This window comes from Cantharellus anzutake (genome assembly GCF_015039405.1).
Source record: "Cantharellus anzutake strain C23 chromosome Unknown EI90scaffold_12, whole genome shotgun sequence".
NCBI lineage: Eukaryota > Fungi > Basidiomycota > Agaricomycetes > Cantharellales > Hydnaceae > Cantharellus > Cantharellus anzutake.
The window spans coordinates 1,267,578-1,291,097 of NW_024066962.1; the positions used below are offsets into that span (position 1 = coordinate 1,267,578).

At 46.7% G+C, this 23,520-nt stretch overlaps 3 protein-coding genes across 3 annotated transcripts; 1 reads left to right on the top strand and 2 right to left on the bottom strand.

Annotated features, from left to right (window-relative positions):
• Nucleotides 1–245: 245 nt before the first annotated feature.
• EI90DRAFT_3047708 (uncharacterized protein) lies at nucleotides 246–3,676 on the bottom strand. Its single transcript, XM_039059567.1, has 6 exons — nucleotides 3,191–3,676; nucleotides 3,062–3,142; nucleotides 2,727–2,948; nucleotides 2,414–2,673; nucleotides 1,834–2,363; nucleotides 246–1,779 (listed from the first exon to the last, which is right to left on the bottom strand). The coding sequence occupies exons 1-6, from the start codon at nucleotides 3,549–3,551 to the stop codon at nucleotides 549–551; spliced, it is 2,685 nt and encodes an 894-aa protein (XP_038919019.1). The 5' UTR covers nucleotides 3,552–3,676; the 3' UTR covers nucleotides 246–548.
• A 9,515-nt stretch (nucleotides 3,677–13,191) lies between these two features.
• On the bottom strand, nucleotides 13,192–14,962 carry EI90DRAFT_3120203 (uncharacterized protein; the record flags this gene model as incomplete). Its single annotated transcript, XM_039063292.1, has 5 exons — nucleotides 13,192–13,322; nucleotides 13,356–14,013; nucleotides 14,086–14,187; nucleotides 14,257–14,461; nucleotides 14,631–14,962. The coding sequence occupies 5 exons, from the start codon at nucleotides 14,960–14,962 to the stop codon at nucleotides 13,192–13,194; spliced, it is 1,428 nt and encodes a 475-aa protein (XP_038919020.1).
• Nucleotides 14,963–16,495: 1,533 nt separating this feature from the next.
• Nucleotides 16,496–17,410, top strand: EI90DRAFT_3120204 (uncharacterized protein; the record flags this gene model as incomplete). The annotated part of the gene is made up of 4 exons (XM_039063293.1): nucleotides 16,496–16,553; nucleotides 16,610–16,693; nucleotides 16,755–17,053; nucleotides 17,111–17,410. 4 exons carry the CDS (start codon nucleotides 16,496–16,498, stop codon nucleotides 17,408–17,410), a joined length of 741 nt encoding a protein of 246 aa, XP_038919021.1.
• Between the last annotated feature and the right edge of the window lie 6,110 nt (nucleotides 17,411–23,520).

Sequence of the window (23,520 nt, forward strand, 5' to 3'; positions counted from 1 at the left end):
AGGGCATCCCCAGCTGGTATATTTTTGCGGTTCTTAATTTGCACTTGGAGTGCAGATGTCTTCTTTCGCTCGATGGGCTGTTGAGCGTAACAGTTGGCAGCAGCCCCACGCAAAAGCAACTTGGATAGATATTCCACTTGGACTGCTTTGTCATCTCCCAGCTGGACGAAGTGTGAAAAACTGATATAAGAGTTTTCATATGCACTTTCAGGGGTCTTTGCACCCTCTTGAGCAACCACAGGAAGTGCATCGAGAATGGTGTCATGATGCCTATTGTGGAAAAGGAGTCGAGCACCTTGATATGTACATGGAATACTGGGTCAAACTCATATGATGGATTATCGCGCATAATGACCGCATCATGGGCAATGGTCATTAGCAGACGTCCCACAGCCTCTCCACGCTCAAGAATCCTTTCACCATATGCAGCCTTCAGTATGTTCGGTCCTTTGAATGCAATGGGTGGTAGGGGTGTCTCAGAGCCTCCAAGGTCCTTTCGGTTGAGCAACCGAGCTACAGCCTCAACACATTGGATGACCGGCAAGTGTTCACCAAATCCAAGATTCACCCTTTTCGCCATAGAAAGCCGGCTTTTGCTGCAATACCTGGCGAATATTGCGTTTTCTTGCGAAATCACCGAGCAACACTAGATCCCGCAGTAAGTAGGAATACTTGGTATCGTACTCTGGGGGAATTACTGAGTAAGTCTCGGAAGAGCATCCACGCGCCACGATGAGGTAGTGATTGTCATCCGGTGATCTGTGGTCACTTTGGGTCTCACAAGATCGTACATCGACGAACGACGCCTGAGTACCCAATTCAAGAATGAGTGATAGGACTGGCACGTCAGGGTCAGGACTGGTGACTCTTGGATTCACGAGGGCATCCCCAGGTGGTATATATTTGCGGTTGTTGATCAGCACTTGGAGCGCAGATGTCACTTTTCGGTTGATGGGCTGTTCAGGACCCCCCAAAAGGATCGGAATGACGAAATCAACAGGGGACTGCTGAGCATCGCAGTTAACAGCAGCCCCACGTAAAAGTATTTTGGATAGATATTCCACTCGGGTTGCTTTGCTATCTCCCAGCTGAGCGAAGTGTGAGAAACTAATATAAGCGTTTTCATACGCACTCTGAAGGGTCTTTGCACCCTCCTGAGCAGCCACAGGAAGCGCATGGAAGATGGCTTGGTGATGGCTTTTGTGGAAAAGGCATTGAAGGAAGTCAAGCACCTTGATGGGTACATGATACACCGGCTCAAACTCGTACAATGGATTGTCGCGCATAATGACAGCATCATGGGCGATGGTCATCAGCAGACGTCCCACGGTTTCTCCACGCTCTCCACGATTAAGAATCCCCTCACCATATGCCGCTTTCAGTATATCTGGCCCCTTGAACGCAATTGGTGGTAGAGGAGCCCCGGAGCCAATGGGACCCTCTCGGTTGAGCAATCGAGCCGCAGCCTCGGCAAGCACGGGTTCGGAGGGATAGCCTGAGTATATGAATTCATGATGCTCCGAGACAGCATAGATGATCCGCATATAAGTCTGGACTAAAGTTGAGATCTTTGACCGCGCAGCTTCTCTCGCAACGTCAAAAGAGAGATGAATCCTGATGTCAAGGGATGCAAGCATAGCAGATGCATCCGTTTCATTGCTAGTCTCATCTTTACATTGGGATCGAAAACCCTTATCGCCCATTGGATTGAGTTTTTTCACTGCGAACGTAAAGATATTCTCAGTGGTTTCTTGCAGGTTCTCATACATCGAGTACCACCTAGATGTCACGCGCCGGTTAGAGTGGTTTCGGGATTGTGTGTAAAGCACTAACAGGGGCCTACCAAAACGAACCAGATTACCACTGGAGCATGCTGCCGCCAGTGTGATTAACGAGTCTCCTCTGTCGAGGGCAGCGCACTGGCCCGCTGAGAATATGTCAAATGGCAGTAATGTGTACGGAGGCAATTCTTCCTTTTCCCAGTCCCTCGCCGATGGATGAACAGCGACCTTAGGAGCCAACGGCCTTGATTCCGCATTTGTAGACAGGAATAAGGTGAAAAAAGGCAAATGGTTGACCCGACTCAAAACGCGCCCAAAAGCGTGATAAGCACTCCGATCTCGCAACCCACTTCCAGGCCCAAGCTCCTCAACGAGATTGTGGGCCCCATCGATATAAAGGAAGAAGGCACAGTGATCCCAGTCATCCTTTTTCGATGGCGGTGTCCCCGGGCCAGGGTAAAGTGCCAGTTCAAGGAGCTTGATGGCATCAGCAAGTTGTGCTTGCAGGGTCGGAAAACGTGCCCCAACCGATGATGTCCGGGAAACGCCTCCTGCTTCTGGAGACACAGATCTCATCAGGTCCTAGGGGAAAATGTGAGTTCAGGGAACGATGTCACATATGGCACAAGTACCATTGCCCGATTAATTACATCTCCATAGAACTTCTTCCGATTCGGACCCATCTCGCGGAAGCTCTGACCTTCAGCAAGGTATGCACGCCACCTCTTTGCAATTCTGGAATGGGCCTTTAATCTGAACGAGCGAACAATAGGTCTTGCAGTGTGGAACATTTGTATCAGAAAACAGGCATATTTGACATGTAGGCTGTCGTTCGTGTCTGTTACTTGCGGGAGGAGAAATTTCCGGACATCCTCATCAGCGGGTGGGTAAGCTGCTCAAGGTGCTCAGCGAACATCGTTGGAAGCGATAGACAAAACAATTTACTCTCCACCGACTTCTGCAATGACTCCCCTATGTTCAGGGGGAATGCAAACCTTTCTTCTGCAACCTTGTCCATTAAACGAGACTTGCCACACCCGGAAGACTGTATGATGGTTATTGAGCGATTGTATGGGCGTATATTCCTTGAGCAATAACCATCCAAGGTACCAAGTAGCAAGCTGTGATGTGAGCCAACGTACTCTCGAGCGAAGGATTGAAAAGTTGCTGAAGGGAGAAGAGATTAGGAATCACCAAGGGCAACAGCCTACGTCCCCTCCTTAGTTTTTCTCATGATGAAATGGACATAGGTCTGGAAAATTATCGATTCCGTGACTTACTCCAGTCGGTTGGGTTTTCATTTTTGGCCATTCCAGACGGGGAAGCTTCACGCCCGCCATCACGGCGAATCCTCGGTCCCACTGCACCACCGGTCAGTAACGGTTGTTCGAATGCTGGTTGGTACATACAGTGCTTGATCAACAGAGGCCAATCGCCGTCATTGAGGACTTTCATTGCCACATCCTTGCATTCCCTGCGCTCAGTGTCGCTAAAGCTGTCCACGATCGAGTCTGCTCGCTCGGGACTCTGAACGTCTTCGAAACCTGCGGCTGATAACGCTAACAGAAGTACACTCAGAAGGGTCCTAAGGAGGGGAGTCCATGATTGATCATCCCCTCCCCAACGAGTGTTGTTTCGGAAGGTGCTACGGAAACTTTCCATGTTCACTGTGGCCGTTTCCAGTTGATTGTTGCGCAGATCTGGACTGGGACGCAGTAATGCGGAACGCCTCGCAATAGAATCAACTTCCATCTCCTCGTTTTGAGACATTGATGATGATGATGATAAAGATGATACTCTATCTTGACACCCCGCAGCCTCGTGATGACGTGGCAGTGCGGCTGTCCCAGTAAACCTAAAACATCCCGCACAAATCACGTGTTTGACGAATATGAAAATGATGATGTTTTTTTGAATCCGCCAATTACAACATTCACTGCGTTTAGAGGATCAATATTCTTGGGCCGAATAGTACAGGAATAGTCGTGATATTATTGTGCGCACTAGACCACTACAGAAAAGGACAGGAACAAGACAGAACTCCTGCAGCGGATTTATCAGGAATAGTGCAGGGATTTAACAGACCTAATTTAGGGCATGTGGCTAGCTGATCCTGGTACTATTCGTGCTGAATACTTCCAAGAATATTCCACCTAAACAGATCACGATGTACATACACACAAACAAAGCTTCGGCTTTAGAGATTTGGCTTTAAAGATTTGGCTTTTCGCCCACTATTGATGTACATACAGATAAACGAAGCTTCGGCTTTTTAGACCCGAAATGGTAATCCGGAGCACTGGTACGGCTGGCATTTTTCTGCTATATAGCATGAATATCCAGTATCCTCAAGCCAGTCCCCCCTCCCCCCAAACCCGTAGCACTAAAGCACTAGCACTAGTAGCATTGCATTGGGCAAAAACCATGAATTTGCATCCTGAAGGAAATCCTCCCGAGCCCGGTCCAACTGTCCACACACTGCAAAAAACGTAATCAGCACCATTACTTGGTATGATAACACCGCATGTACCATACCTGCATCAACTAGTAACCCATACACACCAGCCTCCCAGAATATTAACAATACGCTGACGATGACGTTGCCCTTCATGTGGCCAGGGATGAATAGTGGTACTACTGCTAGTACTAAGATAGACGTTCATAAGTCGTCACTATATCGGCTATTTCCGAGAGTGGCAGTGTGGGTCACAGGTGGCAAAAGTTTCTGGACATTGATGTGATGAAACTTTGATGACCCAGAAATGTAATATTTATCTACTTGATTACATGTTCTTTACAATGTCACCGAGTTTTCCTGGCCACAAATTCCTTTGCAACCTCTTGCATTGCCTCAGCTGGCAGTCCACAATGGCCTCTGTATTTTTTGATGGCCCATGCAGCCTCATGGCCATTTAGACCACTGTCCATGTACCGCAATGAACAGTTTGCAAACCTGTAAATTAATATTATGTGGTAAAATACAAAATAATGAGAGGGAATTGTCATATCTGTACATACCCGATCCCGATCCGACTCCTGGACCCCCATCTTCACCACCTCTGGAGTCCTACCCTACTGCTGTCCATTCCGATATTCACCCTTGGACCTGACACCACTCCTCCTGTTACAGGAATGGGTTCTGGGGAACCCAACCTGAGCTGTTCTGCTCATGGACAGAGGTGGCTGCATAGCCATTGAAGGGAGAGCAGGAGGAGATCTGAGGCTGGGTGTACTAACGGTAACTTGGCACTCCAAGGAGTGTACCAGCAGCGGGTATAATGGGGGCTCCTTGAGGGAGCCACCTAACTGTTGGCTAGCAGTGACTTGGCGCTCATGTGAGCATACCAGTAGCATGGGTAGTTGGCACTTGTCATATCCGTGCATACCCAACCCCAACCCGACTCCCGGACCTCCTCCTTCACCACCTCCGGAGTCCTACCCTACCACTGTCCATCCTGATATTCACCTTCGGTCCTGGCACCACACCTCCTCTCACCCCCATGCCACCTCCACTCCTCTGTCCCTCTCCTGTCCTATCTCCGTCCGCTCCGATACTCACCTCAGACCGAACACCACCTCTCTCGCCACCCTATTTCCTCTCCTCCACACCTTTCCTCTGCTTCCTCCCCACCACACCTCCACCCTTCTGTCATCCTCCTACTCTTCTTCCATCCGCTCTGATACTCACCTTTGGACCTGACACCCTTCCTCTCCTCCACACCTTTCCTCCTCCCTCCTTCCTCTCTCTTCCCTCTGGCCCTCTTCCGTTGACCCCCCACCAAGTTACAACCTTCCGCTGCTGTCCCGTACCTCGTACTTGGACACCGCTCGTACCTTTGCTCTGAGCCCCTGTCATAGCTCCTACCTCGGACTTTGACTCCACCTCGGCCTTAGTCCATTGCATTGGTGACCTCATCCTACGTAAACACCATTGCCAATATTCCTCAGACTTTCAACCCCACCTCCATAACCTCTGTAAGCTCTGCAACCTCCGAGCTCCACGGATCACCTTCGGCACTTTCACCGCTTGTAATGTATCTCTCGCGTTTTTCCCTCATCCCTATTTGGACTGCTGCTTCTTCCCATTCTAGCCAGTTAGTCATCATCCCCACTTCCCCTCATCCTCCTGCCCCTCTGGGCCTCGCCCTCCTAACCTCCTTTTGGACGTACCACAGGTTCTGCCTTATGACCTTTGGTACCGCTCTGCTTCTGTCCTCCCTTTGTTCCCGTTCGGACACCTTCATTCCGATTCAGATCCCCTTTGTTTCCTTGTGCTTTCACCCTCTCCATTATATATATTGGCACTTGTACATACTCGTTTTAGTCCTTAGTCTAAAATCGACCTGAAATGCCCCCTAGAGACTTCCTGCTTGCCTACTGTGAAATTAAGGACCAAATGGACAAACAGCAATGGCACAGCGCTCCGCTTGAGTCGCTGAGGCCAAGGTCTCTCCTTGCTAAGTCTCTGGTTCCCCTCCGGAATCGTCCGCCCTCACCCAGTTCTAACAGCACTCCTTGAGGGAGCAGCCCAGTGGTCGACTATTGGTTACTTGGCACTCAGGGGAGTGTACTGGTAGTGTGAATTGTTGGGACAAGTGGGTTGGTTGACTAGTGCACGGTAGTGAGTGACCGTGGGAATTTGGGCCTGCAGGTACATGGCCAAGCATCCTGGGGCTGCTTGAGTCACTTCTCCCTCCCAAGAAGGGAGGAAAGGCTGTAGGACCCAGTAGGGTACTACAGGAAGGGTAGGAATGGGAGCTCAACCACCCAGTGGGGGGTGGGAGCAGGAAGGGTGAGGTCCAGTGTCTGAGCACTCACCGGGTCATTGAGGTTTCCTCATGGATTGTAAGAATATTGATGTAGACATCAATATTGACCAAGTCAGATGTTACAGGGAAGGTTTACAGGTGGTGATAGTCTGAGATTGTATATTTCATCAAGAGAACAATTCCGGCATCTGCCTTATACATCATATGACTTCTAACTATCTATGTCGGAAAATCCTGTATATCATTTAAATGCCTGGGAAATGTTTCATGGCGTTTATTTACAACAACTACCCAACAGCCGATGAGAATACATTGGTCAGATGTGGTGGTACTTTATGTGTTATATGAGACGGATTTTTGATGATTTTGATGCTGTAGGAAGCATTTATGACACATTTATTAAGTTATTAAAAACATATTCAGAGTGTTTGAGGGGTATAAAAACGCATTCAATAATATCAAAAAACGCCATAAACAATTTATCACAACGTTTAGATGCCAAAATTCACGTTTAAACGTCAAATTTTGGCATTTTAAATGTCAAGTCTCATGCTTTTGATCGATCTCGTGATTTTCCGACATAATATAAAAATCACAATGGTCAAAGGAAGTCCCTTGAAACTCAACAAATCCCCCAGCCAGCATCAAAACCCAGTGGGAAAGCTTGGCATGGGGTTTGACAAAGAAATAAAGTTGGAGGGGCTAAGGTTTGATTGTCTATAGTCACGGACCATAAGATTCTAGGTCCATTCCGATAACACCTCCTCTTACCCCTCCTCTTACCCCTCATGTCACCTCCACCCTTCCATCCTTCTCCTACCTTATCTCCATTGAAGGAGCGGAGCTGGATCACCTTATGTAACCAGTTTCCTACATCCAATAACGATATTAGAGTTTGTGCTGATTTGCTTACTGACCATGTTTTGGTTGCCAAATATATAATTGTTCACTGTCTAAACAACAATAAACACCCCCCCCAACGATCTCACCTGACGTATAGATCGTCTATGGATAAATTTCTATATTGACTTTACTATGATTTCTAGTCAATATTACACCTAGATTTACCACTTTTCAGTAGGATGTGGTTTTCCTGATAATTTACTGAAGGAAAGCTACTAATAGAATAATTCCGCAATAAATGTTACTCAATACAGGAGTGACCAAACTGCTCTTTCTATCACTTAGAGTGCGTGCTAGTTATCTAGCAGGTTCAGGATCGCTCACTTTTCTCCTGTGGTGTGATAACCAAGTATTGCTGAGAGATTATTCAATTAAGAAGTCCCTCCACCAAATTCTCACTAATTCTCACTATGACACTTTTGTTCAGCTGTGTCTAACTGACCCTAACTCACGCTTAGAGTGATGTGTTAGTTTTATATTAGCTAACAACTAATATTTGCTTTTATCTTTTGGAGCAGAGGAACCAACCACTGGTGAGGAGGATTAAACTTTTATTTCTACCTGAGGTTTGAGAGGGGGCAGAAGCGGCGGCCTTTTATGCTTTTCAGAGGCCTCTCTACTCCCACGCCTCACACTAGTTACATGTGCTACATTTGTATTATAGATAGTTCTAGAATGATATAGGGGCTTGGGCTGTGTAAGCTTAATAATGGACTTAGGACATGACTCAGCAATAAGTAATTCAGTTCTTTGTCTTTTGGGCCGATCTTAGCGGGGTCTTGTAGCGCTGAAGCTATGCTCTACACCGCCTTAATTACGAACGGTTATCTTTAGAAATGACTTGGCTATAAAGGAACTTTCTAGACTGTTCTCTAATTCACCCCTTTTTGTGAAGCCACATCATTACTAATGTTCTAGAGCTTTCCCAATTAATTAACTGATCCGCGGACTTCTGAATCACTTTATGCTTATGATCCGAGATCCAGATCATCAATAATTCCTTTGTTCCGATTTATTTGAGCTTAAAATCAAAAAGTTTTGATGAATCATGGGAAAATATACAAGATCCGGTTTTTTAGCATTTTCTCCTCTTCTGATGCGATCAAAAACTGTCCGCCTGCGCCGGGGAATACTCTGTCATATGGTATTCGGTCCGCCAGACTTCCGGGCGCCAATATATTTCCCTTGAGTCACATTACTTTTTATAAGAATCAGCAAACAAATATATATGAACTATAAGGTGCTCCACCGTTTGAGCGATATCTCCGTCAGTTTTGAAGCTTTTAGAATGAAACAAAACCGTGGATAAAGTTTAGAAACAGTCCTTTTAGATGGTAAAAATATTACAGTCAAAAGTCTACTGGTTCCCGAGATATTTACATTTCTTTTCCAATGTTGCTTCTTATTCTGCCGTCTATGTGCTATTTTCTTGTTGTAGGGATATGTTCTTTGAATATTACACCTATGCCAGGTTCTAGGCATGCTTGTAGTAGATTAAATCTCATGCTACATGGGTGTAGATAATTTATAATGATCTTCTAATGTCTGTCCAGTCTCATAAAGATCATGAGATCTGTTAAACGTCTGAACTTGTCACCTGTTTGTTGACTATTCTGATAGATCATTGTTTTATTCTTTGAATATTATTTCTCCTACACCGTCCACTCCAATACTCACCTCGGACTGAACACCACTCCTCTCGCCACCCTCCTCTTACTCCTCTTACTCCTCACAACACCTCCACCCTTCCATCACTCTCCTACCTTATCTCTGTCTGCTCCAATACTCACCTTTGGACCTGACACCTTTCCTCTCCTCCACTCCTCACCCTGCTCCTCTCTCCTCTCTCCTCCTTCTGACCCTCTTCCACCAAACCTCTGCCAAGTTATGGCCTTCTGCCGCTGTCCCTTACCCTGTACTTGGACACTGCTTGTACCTTCGCTCCAAGATTCCATCATAGTTCCGACCTCGGACTTTGACTCCACCTTGGCTTAAGTCCATTGCATTGGTGACCTCATACTACATAAACACCATTGCCAACGTTCCTCAGACTTTCAACCCTGCCTCCGTAACCTCCATAAGCTCTGTAAGCTCTGAGCTCCATGGATCATACTTGGCACTTGCACTGTTTGTAATGTATCTTTCACGTTTTCCCCTCATCCTTATTTGGACTGCTGCTTCTCTCCATTCTAGCCAGTTAGTCATCATCCCCACTTCACCTCATCCTCCTGCCCCTCTGGGCTTTGCCCTCCCTATCTCCTTTTGGATGTACCACAGGTTCTGACCTATGACCTTCGGTACTGCTCCACTTCTGTCATCCCTTTGTTCCTGTTTGGACACCTTCGTTCTGATTCGGACCCCCTTTGTTTCCCTTGTGCTCTTGTCTCCCTATTATATACAGGCGCTTGTACATACTTGTTTTGGACCTTCAGTCTAAAATCGACCTGAAATGCCCCCTAGAGACTTCCTGCTCGCCACCTCTGAAATTAAGGACCAAATGAACAAACAGCAATGGCACAGTGCTCTGCATGAGTCACTGAGGCCAAGGTCCCTCCTTGCTAAGTCCCTGGTTCCCCTCCGGAATTGTCCGCCCTCGCCTAGTTCTAACAGGAATCTTACTTGCACATCGTAGTTATTGGCACTGAACCCAATGCCTTTTGTGAATTGATTTCAATGTCTCTGACCTTCTTTGATGATGGTGGAGATTCACGATAGACCTGCTTGGAATATCCCCATACTTGCTCAATAAAATTAGGCTCACAGTGGAATTTTGGGAGAAATAGAACACCAAATCCAGCAGCTTCGCAGCATGTTTGAAGGAGGGATTTGACATTGAGGAAGTCATCTGAGTGGAAAAGAATGTTGCGGCAGCAGCATTGTGCTGCTGTACCATGACATTTGAATTTATCACACTGTGCATGAAGCCCAGTGACATCGTAACCTCGTTCTTCCAAAATTTTGGCCATCTCCTTGAAGTATCCAGGATATTTGGGGTGGTTGTCAGGGTAATATAGACACTGAGTTTGACCATTCCACATTGTGTCTGCCATCTGCTTAGTTGTCATTTGGGGTTTCCCATCAGCCCAGTATATTATTGCACCGCTTTCATTACATGCAGCCACAGATACCCCCCATCCCAGCTTAGGGCCCTTCAGCATCTTGACTGCTGACAAGGCATCATCGGCATGCTTGGAGTGAGTACAAAAATCAGAACATGGTCATCATTGGGATAGTGCTCCTTCAAGATCTCCATGGCCTTTGATACTTGCTTGTCAGGGGACGGACCCTGGGTCCCCATGACCCCTCTCTATGGCCCACAGGCTAACCTGTAACAGCAGCCCATCTCAGGGCATAACACTACTGTGGGTAAGAACATCAGCAAAAGTCCGTTATGCTCCGGAGCATCAGGAGTGGCTGGAGCATGTGGGAGACAAAACAGCAGATTGGGCACTCCTGGAGCCAATAGTGTTCTCCTGGGAGGGGGTTCAGGAGTGGCTGGGAGTGGTGAGGAGTATGCAATGTGCCAGGAGCAGTGGGAGGAAAATTTTGGTCTCTAAAAAGTTGAAAAAAAAAAATTAGGGAAAAAAATCAAAAAAATTCAGGAACTATAGTGCCTTTAAAGTGATTTCAGGACATATAATTATTTGCAAAATTGAGGAAGAAATATGGAAAATACTTTTGGAGACCCGAGAAGTAATGAGAACTGAATTGATGGGAAAGTCTGAAAATTGAATAGGAAAGTGAGGGGAAGCCTTGTAGCATTGTTATTTTCTGCTGTTGTGATTTTTCCTGATTGTTCTTGGTCTCACTCTCAGCTGCTCCTGGACCCTCCCAGGAGCTTTCAGGAGCTTCCAGGAGTATTGAGGAGCAGCTGGGAATGAGACCAAGAAGAATCGGGAAAAATCACAACAGCAGAAAATAACAATGCTACAAGGCTTCCCCTCACTTTCCTATTCAATTTTCAGACTTTCCCATCAATTCAGTTCTCATTATTTCTCGGGTCTCCAAAAGTATTTTCCATTTTTCTCCATCATTTCTTCCTCAATTTTGCAAATAATTATATATCCTGAAAGCACTTCAAAGGCACTACAGTTCCTGAATTTTTTTTGATTTTTTCCCTAATTATTTTTTCAACTTTTTAGAAGTCCCTATTTTTCAAATTTTCCTCATTTCCCTCTATATTCCCCCTCATTCTCCCCCTCATTTCCCCCTCATTCTCCCCCTCATTTCCCCCCTCATTCTCCCCCTCATTTCCCCCTCATTTCCCCCCTCATTCTCCCCCCTCATTCTCCCCATTTCCCCTTCCTCCATATTCTGCAAGTCTGAAAGTGATTAAGTTGCCAGATTAATCATATATCAGGCCATAAATTTTGACTGTGTATTGGTGAGTCTCAGTGTCCTTGATGTATAGTATAGTGTTTGACCTAAATGTTAAGTAGTGTCTTGTTGTGTTAGTCTTGTGGTAGGAGGTATTCATGGGGAGTCTTCCCTCTTTTTTTTTTTCCTTTTCATTTTCAAATGCTCCAGGAGCTCCCAGAAGCTTCTCACCCCTATACATTTTGAAGCATTAAATTGTATTTACTGGATATGTTTGTGCACAAAGCAATGCTCCATGCCCTCCTGGGAGTGCCCTGGAGTACCTGACCAACTCCAGAGGAAATGAGCTGTTCCTGGACTGGCCAATCTCCTCCTGATTCTCCCAGTGCTCCCCATACTCCGGAGCACTCAGGAGCATAACAATTTTTTGCTGATGAAAGCGAGAAGAAGGTTAACTTCTCACTTTCCCACAGTGGCCCAATATGGCAAAAACTTCCGGGGATACCCGGAAGTCACATGAGAAGTGGGAACCGGGCCCGGAGCATGCGGCGCTGTAGGCAGGATAATTGCCCACGTGCAGAGCTGGCTCGGATACCCGCTTCCACCATTCAGAAAACCCCTTCCATCTATGTGACGACTCAGTACAGATTTGGTATCCAAAAATAGTGCTAATTTGTACAATTCTGACGATATCAAGAACGTCCCAATCGGTGGAGATTTGACAGAGTTCTATGTTGGGCAAGTTAGGCATGGCAGGTCACGAGTATGTGCAGGCGTGGGAATCTCAAGCGGCAACCCAGAATTCCAGCCTCACTCGTTCCCACGGCATCTAATAAATTGGTAAAAATGCTCGTTGGCTGTGTGAGAGTTATCTCCGGCTTCATTTCCAATTTTGGCCTTTAATTCCGTAAATCCGTTGAGATATCACTTATTTTCTTATATTTTCATATTTTTGCATCATTTCAGTTATTGATCAATATTCTTTTATTGATACTGTTACCCTTTTTTATTATTTCGCCTAATAAGGTACCCAGGTGCCATATGGTACCAATATTCCCATCAATTATTCTAAAAATAATTATTTCTTATAATCCTGTACATACTGGATTTGTGAAAAAAAGTTCTCCCCTCCCCCAAAATTCTCTAAGGTGCTAGGATGCACTAGAGTGGGTGTGAGTGAGTGGAATTCCAACAGTAGGAATAAGGGCAGCTGTCTAGCTCACAACGAGTGAGTAGTGGATGCTGAGCCCGGACCTTGCGGAAATCCCGGAGAACCCACACGGAGTTAAGGATCGAGAATGTAGCGAGTTTAGTGGAGAAAGTAGAGTTTAGGGAGAGTTGTCCCCCATGAGCTGTGTCGGCATTGAGAGCCGTGAGCCCTCTTTCAGTGTGCAGAGCACACATGCGGGTCCGGGTCCGGGCTAGTCAGGGTGTGTGCCCTGACATTGCTCAATCACATCATCATTGGTGAAGTATCCATCTCTATTACTTCCCAGCCTAAGCATAACCCGAGCATTGCAGCCATCATGACCCTTCAACCAGCCATAATCAGCTGAGACAAAGTCAGCAATCATGACTGACGCACCTTCACCCTTGGCATAGGGCTTCACGGTCTTGGAGTTATGAACCCAGCGGACCTTCTGATGATCAGGTGCACAAAAAATTGACTCATCATGGAACCAGGCAACAATGCAATGTGCTGTGGAAGAATCAGGTATTTCTTCCCCATTTTCATCCCATTTTCTCATTGACTTCTCGTATCCAGCCATTGCAGGCAGAAACACATGCTGTTGATATTGGACCACATCATCCTGCTCATGGCCATCAGAATATTGCCCCCTTTTCTCCCTCTGCCAGTGGTATCCCAACCCCTTTAGCTGCCGTTGAGCTGTTTGGACAGATATTGGCTTGTTTCGACTCAGCCGCTCACGCATTTCTGGAGTGTTCAGAAAGTGAACAATGTCCATTGCTGAAATATGTGGACCAAGGCTCCGAAGGTGAGCCTCAATCTCATGCCTTAGATCCTCATCTGTCACAAGGATTGACTCATTCCACTTTCCATAGGGATTTGTTGGAATTGTTTCAATGTTGGCCATGAAATCATGACACCACCTCTGCAACTGAGATGCATATGACGGTCCATGGTTCCATGAGGTTGCAACCCACTCTGAAGCACGAATCCAGCCAACATTCATTACACTCACTCGGCCTGAGCTGTACACATGGAACAACTGGAGCATTTGCTCCAGTCTCATTCATGTTAAGTTGTCCAGATTTGAGCACTTATGACCAGCACCTTTTTTGCAGGGACAGACAATCTCACTGAGCATTTTGGCAGCATCCTCTGTGGTTTTCTTGGATGGGGCAGGGATGAATGGATGGGAATGATAGTGGGATGATTGTCCTTCACTTGCTGTCTGACTAGGTGAGTTGGTTTCTGTTGCTTCGCATGTTTTGGGTGGTGGGCTCGGACATGAGACACTCACACATGTCAGTTCTGACACTTCAGCCATCTCAGAATCACTGTAATTTGGAAGAATCAGACCATCAAGATCTTCAGTATTTCCATATCCACTGAGCAAGGCATTGTTGCTGTCAGCATCTGAGTCACTGATGTCCCCAGAAGGAGGCTGGAGGTAGAGAACGGGCAGAAGGACCATGGCCTCAGCGACTTGGAGAGGAGTGCTGTGCCTACATTTGATAATGCTTAAGAGTTGATCCCTAACTTCAGAACAAGGGGTGCAAACTCTGGGGATAGTCTAGTTGATTTTGCACTGAGGTGCCATCAACTACAGTACAGGACTTATATACATAATAGAAGACAAATGAGAACAAAGGGGAAAACCCAAGAGAGACTTACCCACTTGCTGGGTTGGTGAGCTTGTGAGAGAATCGCCTTATTGAGCATTGTGGAGTGGGTAGGTGAAGGGTGGAATTAGCGACAGCTGCTGGAAGTGGGAAAACCTTTGTGGGGGTAGCAGAGGTCCTAGGAGGTCCGTAGTAATATTGGGTAGGTAGAAATATTAATAAACGTTTAAGATGAGGATAAGAGATACCAGAGAAGGTACCAGAGATCGGAGGTGGAGCTGAACTGGAGGTGAACTGGAGGGTATGGTGGAGGTGAGGCAGAGTTGGTATGGATATGACAGAGGGTATGGGAGTTAGGGGTGCTGCAGGGTTGAAAGTAATCATGAATGGTTCATTTTTTTCTGGTCAATTGTGGTCTTTCTGATCATTTCCTTGACTCTTTTCTTCACAGTGTGTTGCTTGGCCACATGGAGATGCTGGGTCTGTTCCGCTGGGGTACCATTGATTTTGGCTCTGGCATAATGCACCTTGTTCCCTGCTATTGCACCACATTGGTTTATTAGATGTGACAGAGTCTTTTGAGCCTGAGAAAAGCACTCAGAGAATGGGATTTTGGAGGGGGTCTGAAGGTGCCATTAAAGTGTTCATGTTCATCCAAGTCATCATTGTCAGACTGATTCCCATCACTGTCACTTTCCAGCTCAATATTGAAATCACCAGTGTCCGAGCCATTGCATGCTGTGCTATCATCCATTGTTGAATGCTGCATACACCCATACTGTGATTCACAAACAGAGGTGAGATGTGTTCTCTAAGCAAAAAAACCTCAATTAATCCAGGAAAAATGCTCTGTTGGCTAAGTAGCACTTCACCTTCTTGGAGTACTCTCCAAGGTTGTTTGCATGACAGCACTTCCTGTGTACAGGCATCAACAGACTTTGGAGGGAAAAGGGTACAAACACTATGGTTTCCTTTTTTGGTGTCCAGCAAACCCCATAATTCAGTTTACCATGAACCATGCTGGCAAATGTTGAAGCCAGGTCATTTTTTTTATCATGCAATTGGGGTCGGAGTGGGGAAGGAATGTTGAATCCAACATTACGATGTATATTACGATTTATTTGGTGACAAGGACAAATATTAACATTTGGACACCAAGAAGTTATGAAAACAAGTTACTTTTACAGCTTCCAGGTCTTATGTTAACCTCAAAAGTGTTGAGGCAGGAATGAATCAGGAAGCGAGTTTGGCAACACTTTGCTTCCAGAGAGTGTGTCATGACCCAGCATGTCCATCACTTCCATCAATGCATCCTAGTGCCACTTGGCCCATCCCACCTGCTATCATCATCATCCATCCATCCATCCATCCACCCATCACCCTCATCTGCACTTCCTCCCCCATGCGCATACCTTCCAACCAAGGTTGCCCACTCGAGTGGTTCATTGTTGTCTGCCTGCCAGCTGGACGGCTTGCTAGATGGCTGGATGGCCTTTTCTCTTTTGTTCGCTTGTGGACTATTGTTCCTCCTTTGCCACTTGTTGTTCTTGCTCACCTTTTGTTGACCAAGTTTGCCAATATTAACTATTTGTCTATTTCTTCATTCATTAATATCATGCTTGATCCGCCACTCCTTCCAGGCCAGTCCATTTAGTTACTTGTGCTTATAATGCGTGTAGGTTACACCAGATGTACCTTAGTTTGTATATCGACTTGGATTTCCCCCCCTAGTCTCTTCTTTACATCGTAAGGCTTCTGTCTGAAATTGGGACAACAACATAAGAATAAGCGCAGCGCTCCACCCGAGTCGCTGAAGCTGAAGTCCCACCCCTCCGACCTTATGAGCCCAGATGACTTCATGCACCTTGTGGATCATCTGGATACATGTCCAACATGTTCCTGACAGAGTGACGACTTATGAACATCATCTATCTTACTAATGGCAGTAGTGGATACTTCATGCTACCAAACAATGGTGAGGATCAGAAAGGTTCAATAGGATAGATCTGGATGCTCACTGATGTCTGTTAGGAATACCAAGCACTCCGACCCCCACCAACTACCATCAAAGTGTGGGCAGGCCTATGTACATTCAGAACTCCCTGATGACCTCTGGTCAGTCGATCTATATTCATGATATTACAAGTCTACTAACCCATAAATATTGCACTCTCAGGTGCACCATCTCAGGCCCAGAGCTTTGGATATGAGGTGTCATCATTCCATTCTGTAGACCAGGGTCTTACCAATGCTCATGGCCAGGATGTGGTTCCAGCGCACTATGCTGCTCACCATGGTCCTTCACACTCCAAGGAATTGTTGGTGGAGTTGATCGAAACCCTGGTTCAACAGAAGGTTGAAGAAACTCTGGCCCAGCACTTAGACAAGACGAATGAGAAGGTGGAGGAAGGGGCTGTGGATAATGGCACTCACCAAAACAAAACAAGAAAGGGTAAATGGCCACCAAAGGGACAAGTAAGTTGATTACAGAGTTGCATAAGAACTCACTGAACCAGGCTGCTCACCTCTTAGGAAATGGTTCACCAATTGCTGTGTGATGTAATTGGCTGTAGTGTGATGAAGCCCAAGGCAGCAGACCTGCCCTCACTTTCATCATCGACTACCCCATGGCCATGCAGAGAAGATGGAATGCCAATCTTGATCCCAAAGTGGCTGTCAGGACCCAAGACAGCAGAGAACCTTAAAGTGTTGGAAGAGGTGGTCAGTGTTAGAGACCAGATCAAGACGAAGGATTTGTCTCCATGGCAGAGGGCTTCGGCCTCAGTGACTCAAGCCAGGAGCGCTGTGCCAAGTTACACATCTGTGCCCTAATTGACTTACTGGCAATGAGAACTAAAGGGGGATCAATTCTAGTCGATTTTATCACTGAGGTGTAACCTATGTACAAGTTAAGTATATATAGTTACAGTGAGAGTGGGCCTGTGAATGGTGGGGCCGAGTGAAGCAGAGCTAACAGAGTTAAGCATTAGCCGACTGAATATTACTGACAAGTTAGGTTACAGGGTTTAGCGGAATGGCAGGTGATAACCCAGAAATGGAAAGGAGGGATAAACCCGAAGGTGGGCTTGCAGGGCAAGCAAGTGAATTGCCCAGCAGAGGTGGGAGTGTGCTAGCAGATGTCGGAGCTGTCCAGAAGCCTTCAGGGCTCCTGTCATATCCATACAATCCCGACCTCCGTTCCAGGCTCCCAGAACTCCGAACCTGACTTCCAGAGTCCTGCTTCCCTTCTGCCACCTCCTCCTTGCCGACTTCCAAGAGGTTATCCTGTTAGATACTGATCTGGGGTCGGGCACCGAAGGTCGCCGATACGGGCCGCTACTGGCCGCGATGGCCGTGATGCCGTAGACAAGGCCCGAGGGTAGGGCATTTGGCCTCAGCAACTCTAAAGGGAGTGCTGTGCCCCCTAGCTGTCTCTTGGCCCTCATTTCGGACTCACTGGGGTTGCCTTGTTGGGGTCAGGACTTAGGGGTCGTGGTCACATCGATATTAGAGCTAAGGTACTATAATGTAGTATACAGGATATATATATGAAGGTGGAATGAATAGAAGCGGACCCGGGCCGAAGGCCGAAGGGTCCGGAAGCAAATAGGAACAAAGAGCGGGGTTGGCCGCACCGCAGCCGGCAATGACCGAGGGTCAAAACAAACAATAACAGATAAATAAACGAAGGGGTGTAGGGCCGCGATAGCGGCGATGGTATCATAGCGGAGTAGGCGATGTCGCGGAGTCACGCTAGGTCGGTACCAGAGGCGGACTCGGGGCAGGGAGGTCGGTGTGGCTGTGGGGGAGTCGGCCAAGTGTAGGGGAGCCTAGGGGCAAGTGGGGGAGTGAGCAGGGAACCCTCAGGGAGGATAGGGCTGAGGTTGGGGCTCGCGCTCACGCTCGCATAGCGAGAACGGGCTCGGGCAGCATCGGGACAGGCGGCTAACGGGCCGGAATGCATGGCCGTGACATATCCCACCTCCGGCTCCAACACCACCTTCAGTCCGACTCCGGAACATTCCGGATCTGACCTCATCCTCGACACCTTCCAGACGAGCATGCAACACCTATGTTCCCAACTCCAGACCTCTGCTCCGGAATCCTGTTTGCATCTCCGTCTCCGGAACCTCCGGTCTTAGCTCCGACCTCGGACTTTGACCCCACCTCCGCTTATACCCATTGTATTGGTTAGCTCATTCCATTTAATTACGTTTGCCAATATTCTGGAGTTTAACCTCCGAATTTGGACTTTCCGGACTTACTCTGGACCTTGCAACTATTGCATTGTCCATTTCAATTCTGCTATTCTCCCTCATTCCTATTTGGGCTGCTGCTTCCTTTCTATTCAGTCAGCTAGCCATTCCCCACTCCCAACCTCCTTCCTTCCTCCTTGGGCCTTGGCCCTTCATTCCTCCTTTGAGAAACACCATTGAGTCAAACCCTTGACCCTCGGTGTTGTTCCTCTTTCCATCTCCCTTTGTCTCCTTTCGTCCTACCCTCGCTCCTTTTGATTCCGGACCCCTCCTTATATACAATGTACATAGTAACTTGTAACCTCAGTCCGAAATCGACTTGAATTCCCCCAAGAGACTTTCCCTCTGCTAGATCCAAAATTAGGGACCCCCAGGACAACCAGCAATGGCACAGCGCTCCGCCTGAGTCGCTGAGGCCGAGGTCCTTCCATGCTAAGTCTCCGATTCCACTCCGGAGTCGTCCAAATCCGCAAGTTCTAACAGCTCCGTACTTAGGGAGGCATAGGTAATATATTGAAAAGAGGGGGTGGTGACCATCGAGGGAAGTGGAGGTGATTGCGGAATACAGGAGCTCCGAGGTTAGTGAAGAAGGAGCGGAGGTGTTCCAGAAGGATTGGAGGCAGTGGAAGTTGATGGCCATGGATGGATATGACAGTCAGGGTAAGCCTACAAAAAGAGGTGTGTATATCAGTTTAACAAAGTGTGAGGTGTCCTTATGTGAGCCTCGCAATAGATGATCAAAGCAGCCATTAAAGAAGGGAAAATCAATGAGAAGGACATCTTCAACATGGTACTGCAACACTTCACATACCTCAAGTCCCTGTGGAGTAGGTCTCAAACTCCCAAGGGACGTGAAACTTTGGCGAACACACAAGTGTGAAATGCAGTGATAGCACAACTAAAATCAGTATGTGATGCTACTCCAGGTGTTTGGCTGTTAGATGCTAATATAATGCCAGTGTACCAGAAAGCATCAAGGAGACATGATGGCATCAGTACTAGTGGACTAGAAAATAAAGTGACTGCAACAAAAGCACAGATGGAAACCATCATACTGATGGATTACATGTCATCTGACATTGAGACAGAGATTGATACTGAACCCAAAGACTCTGGGGATACAAACTGCCTGGTCCATAGACAGAATGAGTGGAGAAGCGCAAAGGTTAGTTATAGTGCTGCTTAGCAATGGATAGGGAACAACTGTCATATCCATACAACTCCAGACCTCCATCTCCTCCTCCAGAACTCCACATTCTCCACCTCCACCTCTCCCTGTTGGTTGTTGAGAGCCCACTCTACCTCTGGCTCCAACACAATGTCCAACACTACCTCCAGTCTGACTCTGGGTCTGATCCCAACCTCGTACCTTCCAGACCAGAGCTTGTGATGCTCCACACCTCTGGCTCTGGACTCCTGTACCAGAACCCCATCGCACCTCCACCTCTGGACTTTGGCCTCCTCTGTCAGAACCGTGCGAATCTTCGCCGAGGGTAGCCGTAGGCGACCGAGCGTTGCCCGCTAGTGGTAAAGGCGTCCTACACCTGACCGAGCTTTAGCGAGGAATAAACCCCACCGATCTCGAGGCCGAGGCTACTTAGGCGAGTGAGCCGGGATTTCGGCTTCAACGACTCTAGGAGGAGCGTTGCGCCTCGTTCTCAACGCGGTCCCGATACTTAGAAGGTCAGAGGTCTCGCGGGGACAGAGGTAAGCTCTAGGGGGTAATTCTAGTTGATTTCGAACTACAGTACAAGCATTAGTTACAAGCTGTATATAAGCGCTAGGAAACTGAATAGGGAATAAGTTGCCAGATCTCGCGGAGATTGCGGGCGGAGAAAAGAAGGAGGGAAAACAAACAAATAGCACGTGTTCAAGACAACGAAGGTCAAGCGTGACCTTCACCACGAGGTAACAAGGTGCGGCGAAACATGGAACAACAGGTCGCGGCGCTCTGCGCCGCTAGGTCGTTCAACGACAATCAAGAGAGGGGTTGTGGAGAGGTGGCGGGAAGTGGTTAGACGGCGACGGGCGGCGAGCGGAGTGTGCGGGGAGTGTTCGGGCGTGGGAGAGGGTCAGGGAGGAGGTCGTCTGGCCCCGGGGAACGCCGGGTCGTGACATCCTCCTCCATCTTATCTCCTTGTATTCCTTATTGCATTTCATTTATTACATCTAGCCAATATTCTGGACTTTGACTTCTGACTCCAGACCTCCAGAACTTACTCTGGACCCTGCAGTCTCTACTGTATGGTGTCATTTAATCCTCTTGTTGCTTCCTCCTTATTTAGATGGCTGCTTCCTTTCCACATTAGTCAGCTGTCATTCCCCACAATCCACTTGTCAGGTCATGGTCCATGTATGTAGGGGGTCATGTGACCCAGGGAGGTCACTATCGTCCTACCCACTGTGAATCATACATATTTGATACTCACAGCTGGGTTCTAGGACACCCACCTTACACCACTCCACTCCTTCCCCTCTTGGCCTTGCCCTTTTGGGAAGCACCATAGAGTTCCAACCCTTGACCCTTGGGGTTGTTCCCTCATCCAGTTCCCTTTGTCCTCTGACTCCACTCCTGTATTATTATATGTATATACACTCTGTACATAGTTTCCTGTACCCTTAGTCTGAAATTGATGACTAGAGAACCAGAATCGACTGGATTGCCCCCCCAAGAGATTCCCCCTGCTAACCTGAAATTAAGGACCACCTTAGACAACAAAGCAATGGCACAGCGCTCCACTTGAGTCGCTGAGGCCAAGGTCCCTCCTTACTGAGTCCCTTCTCCACTTCTGGACAATTATGCATGCTCTATAACAACAACACTGACTGGTGATGCAAGTTTTTTATGCTGCTGATCATCACCAGAAAGAGGCAATGGGAGCACAGGCATGCATTAAGAACCTGACAATGCATGCTGTTGTGGGGACAAGTCTGTGCAGGTTAAAACAAGCCTCATTGCACACTTCACCCTCTACTGCATCAGGGATTAGGATTGGTGAGTTGAGGTAATAGTAGGAGTTGTAGAGGCTGTGGAGGTGGTTCTGACGAGTCCAAGATCGTTGGATTTGGTGGAGTGGTTGAGGAGATATGACTTTTTCTTTATTTTCCTTACTATTTTCATTCATTCATGCATTGTCAGGGCACATCTTTGGGTTGCTAGCGTAAGTAGTGCAGCACCACATGGCCTGTATCCCCATCAGGTCCTTCTTTTCCGCTTCTAATCTTCTATTTGATCTGGTGAAGGAGTGGAGCTGGATCACCTTATGTAACCAGTTTCCTATGTCCAATAACGATATTAGAGTTTGTGCTGATTTGCTTACTGACCATGTTTTGGTTGCCAAATATATAATTGTTCACTGTCTAAACAACAATAAACACCCCCCAACGATCTCACCTGATGTATAGATCATCTACGGATAAAATTCTATATTGACTTTACTATGATTTCTAGTCAATATTACACCTAGATATACCACTTTTCTGTAGGATGTGATTTTCCTGATAATTTATTGAAAGGAAACTACTAATAAAATAATTCCGCAATAAATGTTACTCAATACAGGAGTGACCAAACTACTCTTTCTATTGCTTAGAGTGCATGCTAGTTATCTAGCAGGTTCAGGATCGCTCACTTTTCTCCTGTGGTGTGATAACCAAGTATTGCTGAGAGATTATTCAATTAAGAAGTCCCTCCACCAAATTCTCACTAATTCTCACTATGACACTTTTGTTCAGCTGTGTCTAACTGACCCTAACTCACGCTTAGAGTGGCATGTTAGTTTTATATTAGCTAACAACTAATATTTGCTTTTATCTTTTGGAGCAAACGAACCAACCACTGGTGAGGAGAATTAAACTTATATTTCTACCAGAGGTTTGAGAGGGGGCAGAAGTGGCAGCCTTTTATGCTTTTCAGAGACCTCTCTACTCCCATGCCTTGCACTAGTTACATGTGCTACATTTGTATTATAGATAGTTCTAGAATGATATAGGGGCTTGGGCTGTGTAAGCTTAATAATGGACTTAGGACATGACTCAGCAATAAGTAATTCAGTTCTTTGTCTTTTGGGCCGATCTTAGCGGGGTCTTGCAGTGCTAAAGCTATGCTCTACACCACTTTAATTACGAACGGTTATCTTTAGAAATGACTCAGCTATAAAGGAACTTTCTAGACTGTTCTCTAATTGACCCCTTTTTGTGAAGCCGCATCATTACTAATGTTCTAGAGCTTTCCCAATTAATTAACTGATCCGCGGACTTATGAATCACTTTATGCTTGTGATACGAGATCCAGATCATCAATCATTCCTTTGTTCCGATTTATTTGAGCTTAAAATCAAAAAGTTTTGATGAATCATGGGAAAATATACAAGATCTGGCTTTTTAGCATTTTCTCCTCTTCTGATGCGATCAAAAACTGTCCGTCCGCGCCGGGGGATACTCTGCCATATGGTATTTGGTCCGCCAGACTTCCGGGCGTCAATATATTTCCCTTTAGTCACATTACTTTTTGTAAGAATTAGCAAATAAATATATAAGAATTATAAGGTGTTTCGCTGTTTGAGCGATATCTCCGTCAGTTTTGAAGCTTTTAGAATGAAACAAAACCGTGGATAAATTTTAGAAACAGTACTTTCAGATGGTCAAAATATTACAGTCAAAAGTCCACTGGTTCCCGAGATATTC

Excerpts from the sequence above, each read along its gene's own strand:
- EI90DRAFT_3047708 (XM_039059567.1), bottom strand. The coding sequence starts at position 3,551 with ATGTCTCAAAACGAGGAGATGGAAGTTGATTCTATTGCGAGGCGTTCC. Across the intron at positions 2,674-2,726 it reads ATTGCAGAAGTCGGTGGAGA|CTTACCCACCCGCTGATGAG; the intron begins GTAAATTGTTTT and ends CACCTTGAGCAG. Across the intron at positions 2,364-2,413 it reads ATGTAATTAATCGGGCAATG|GACCTGATGAGATCTGTGTC; the intron begins GTACTTGTGCCA and ends ATTTTCCCCTAG.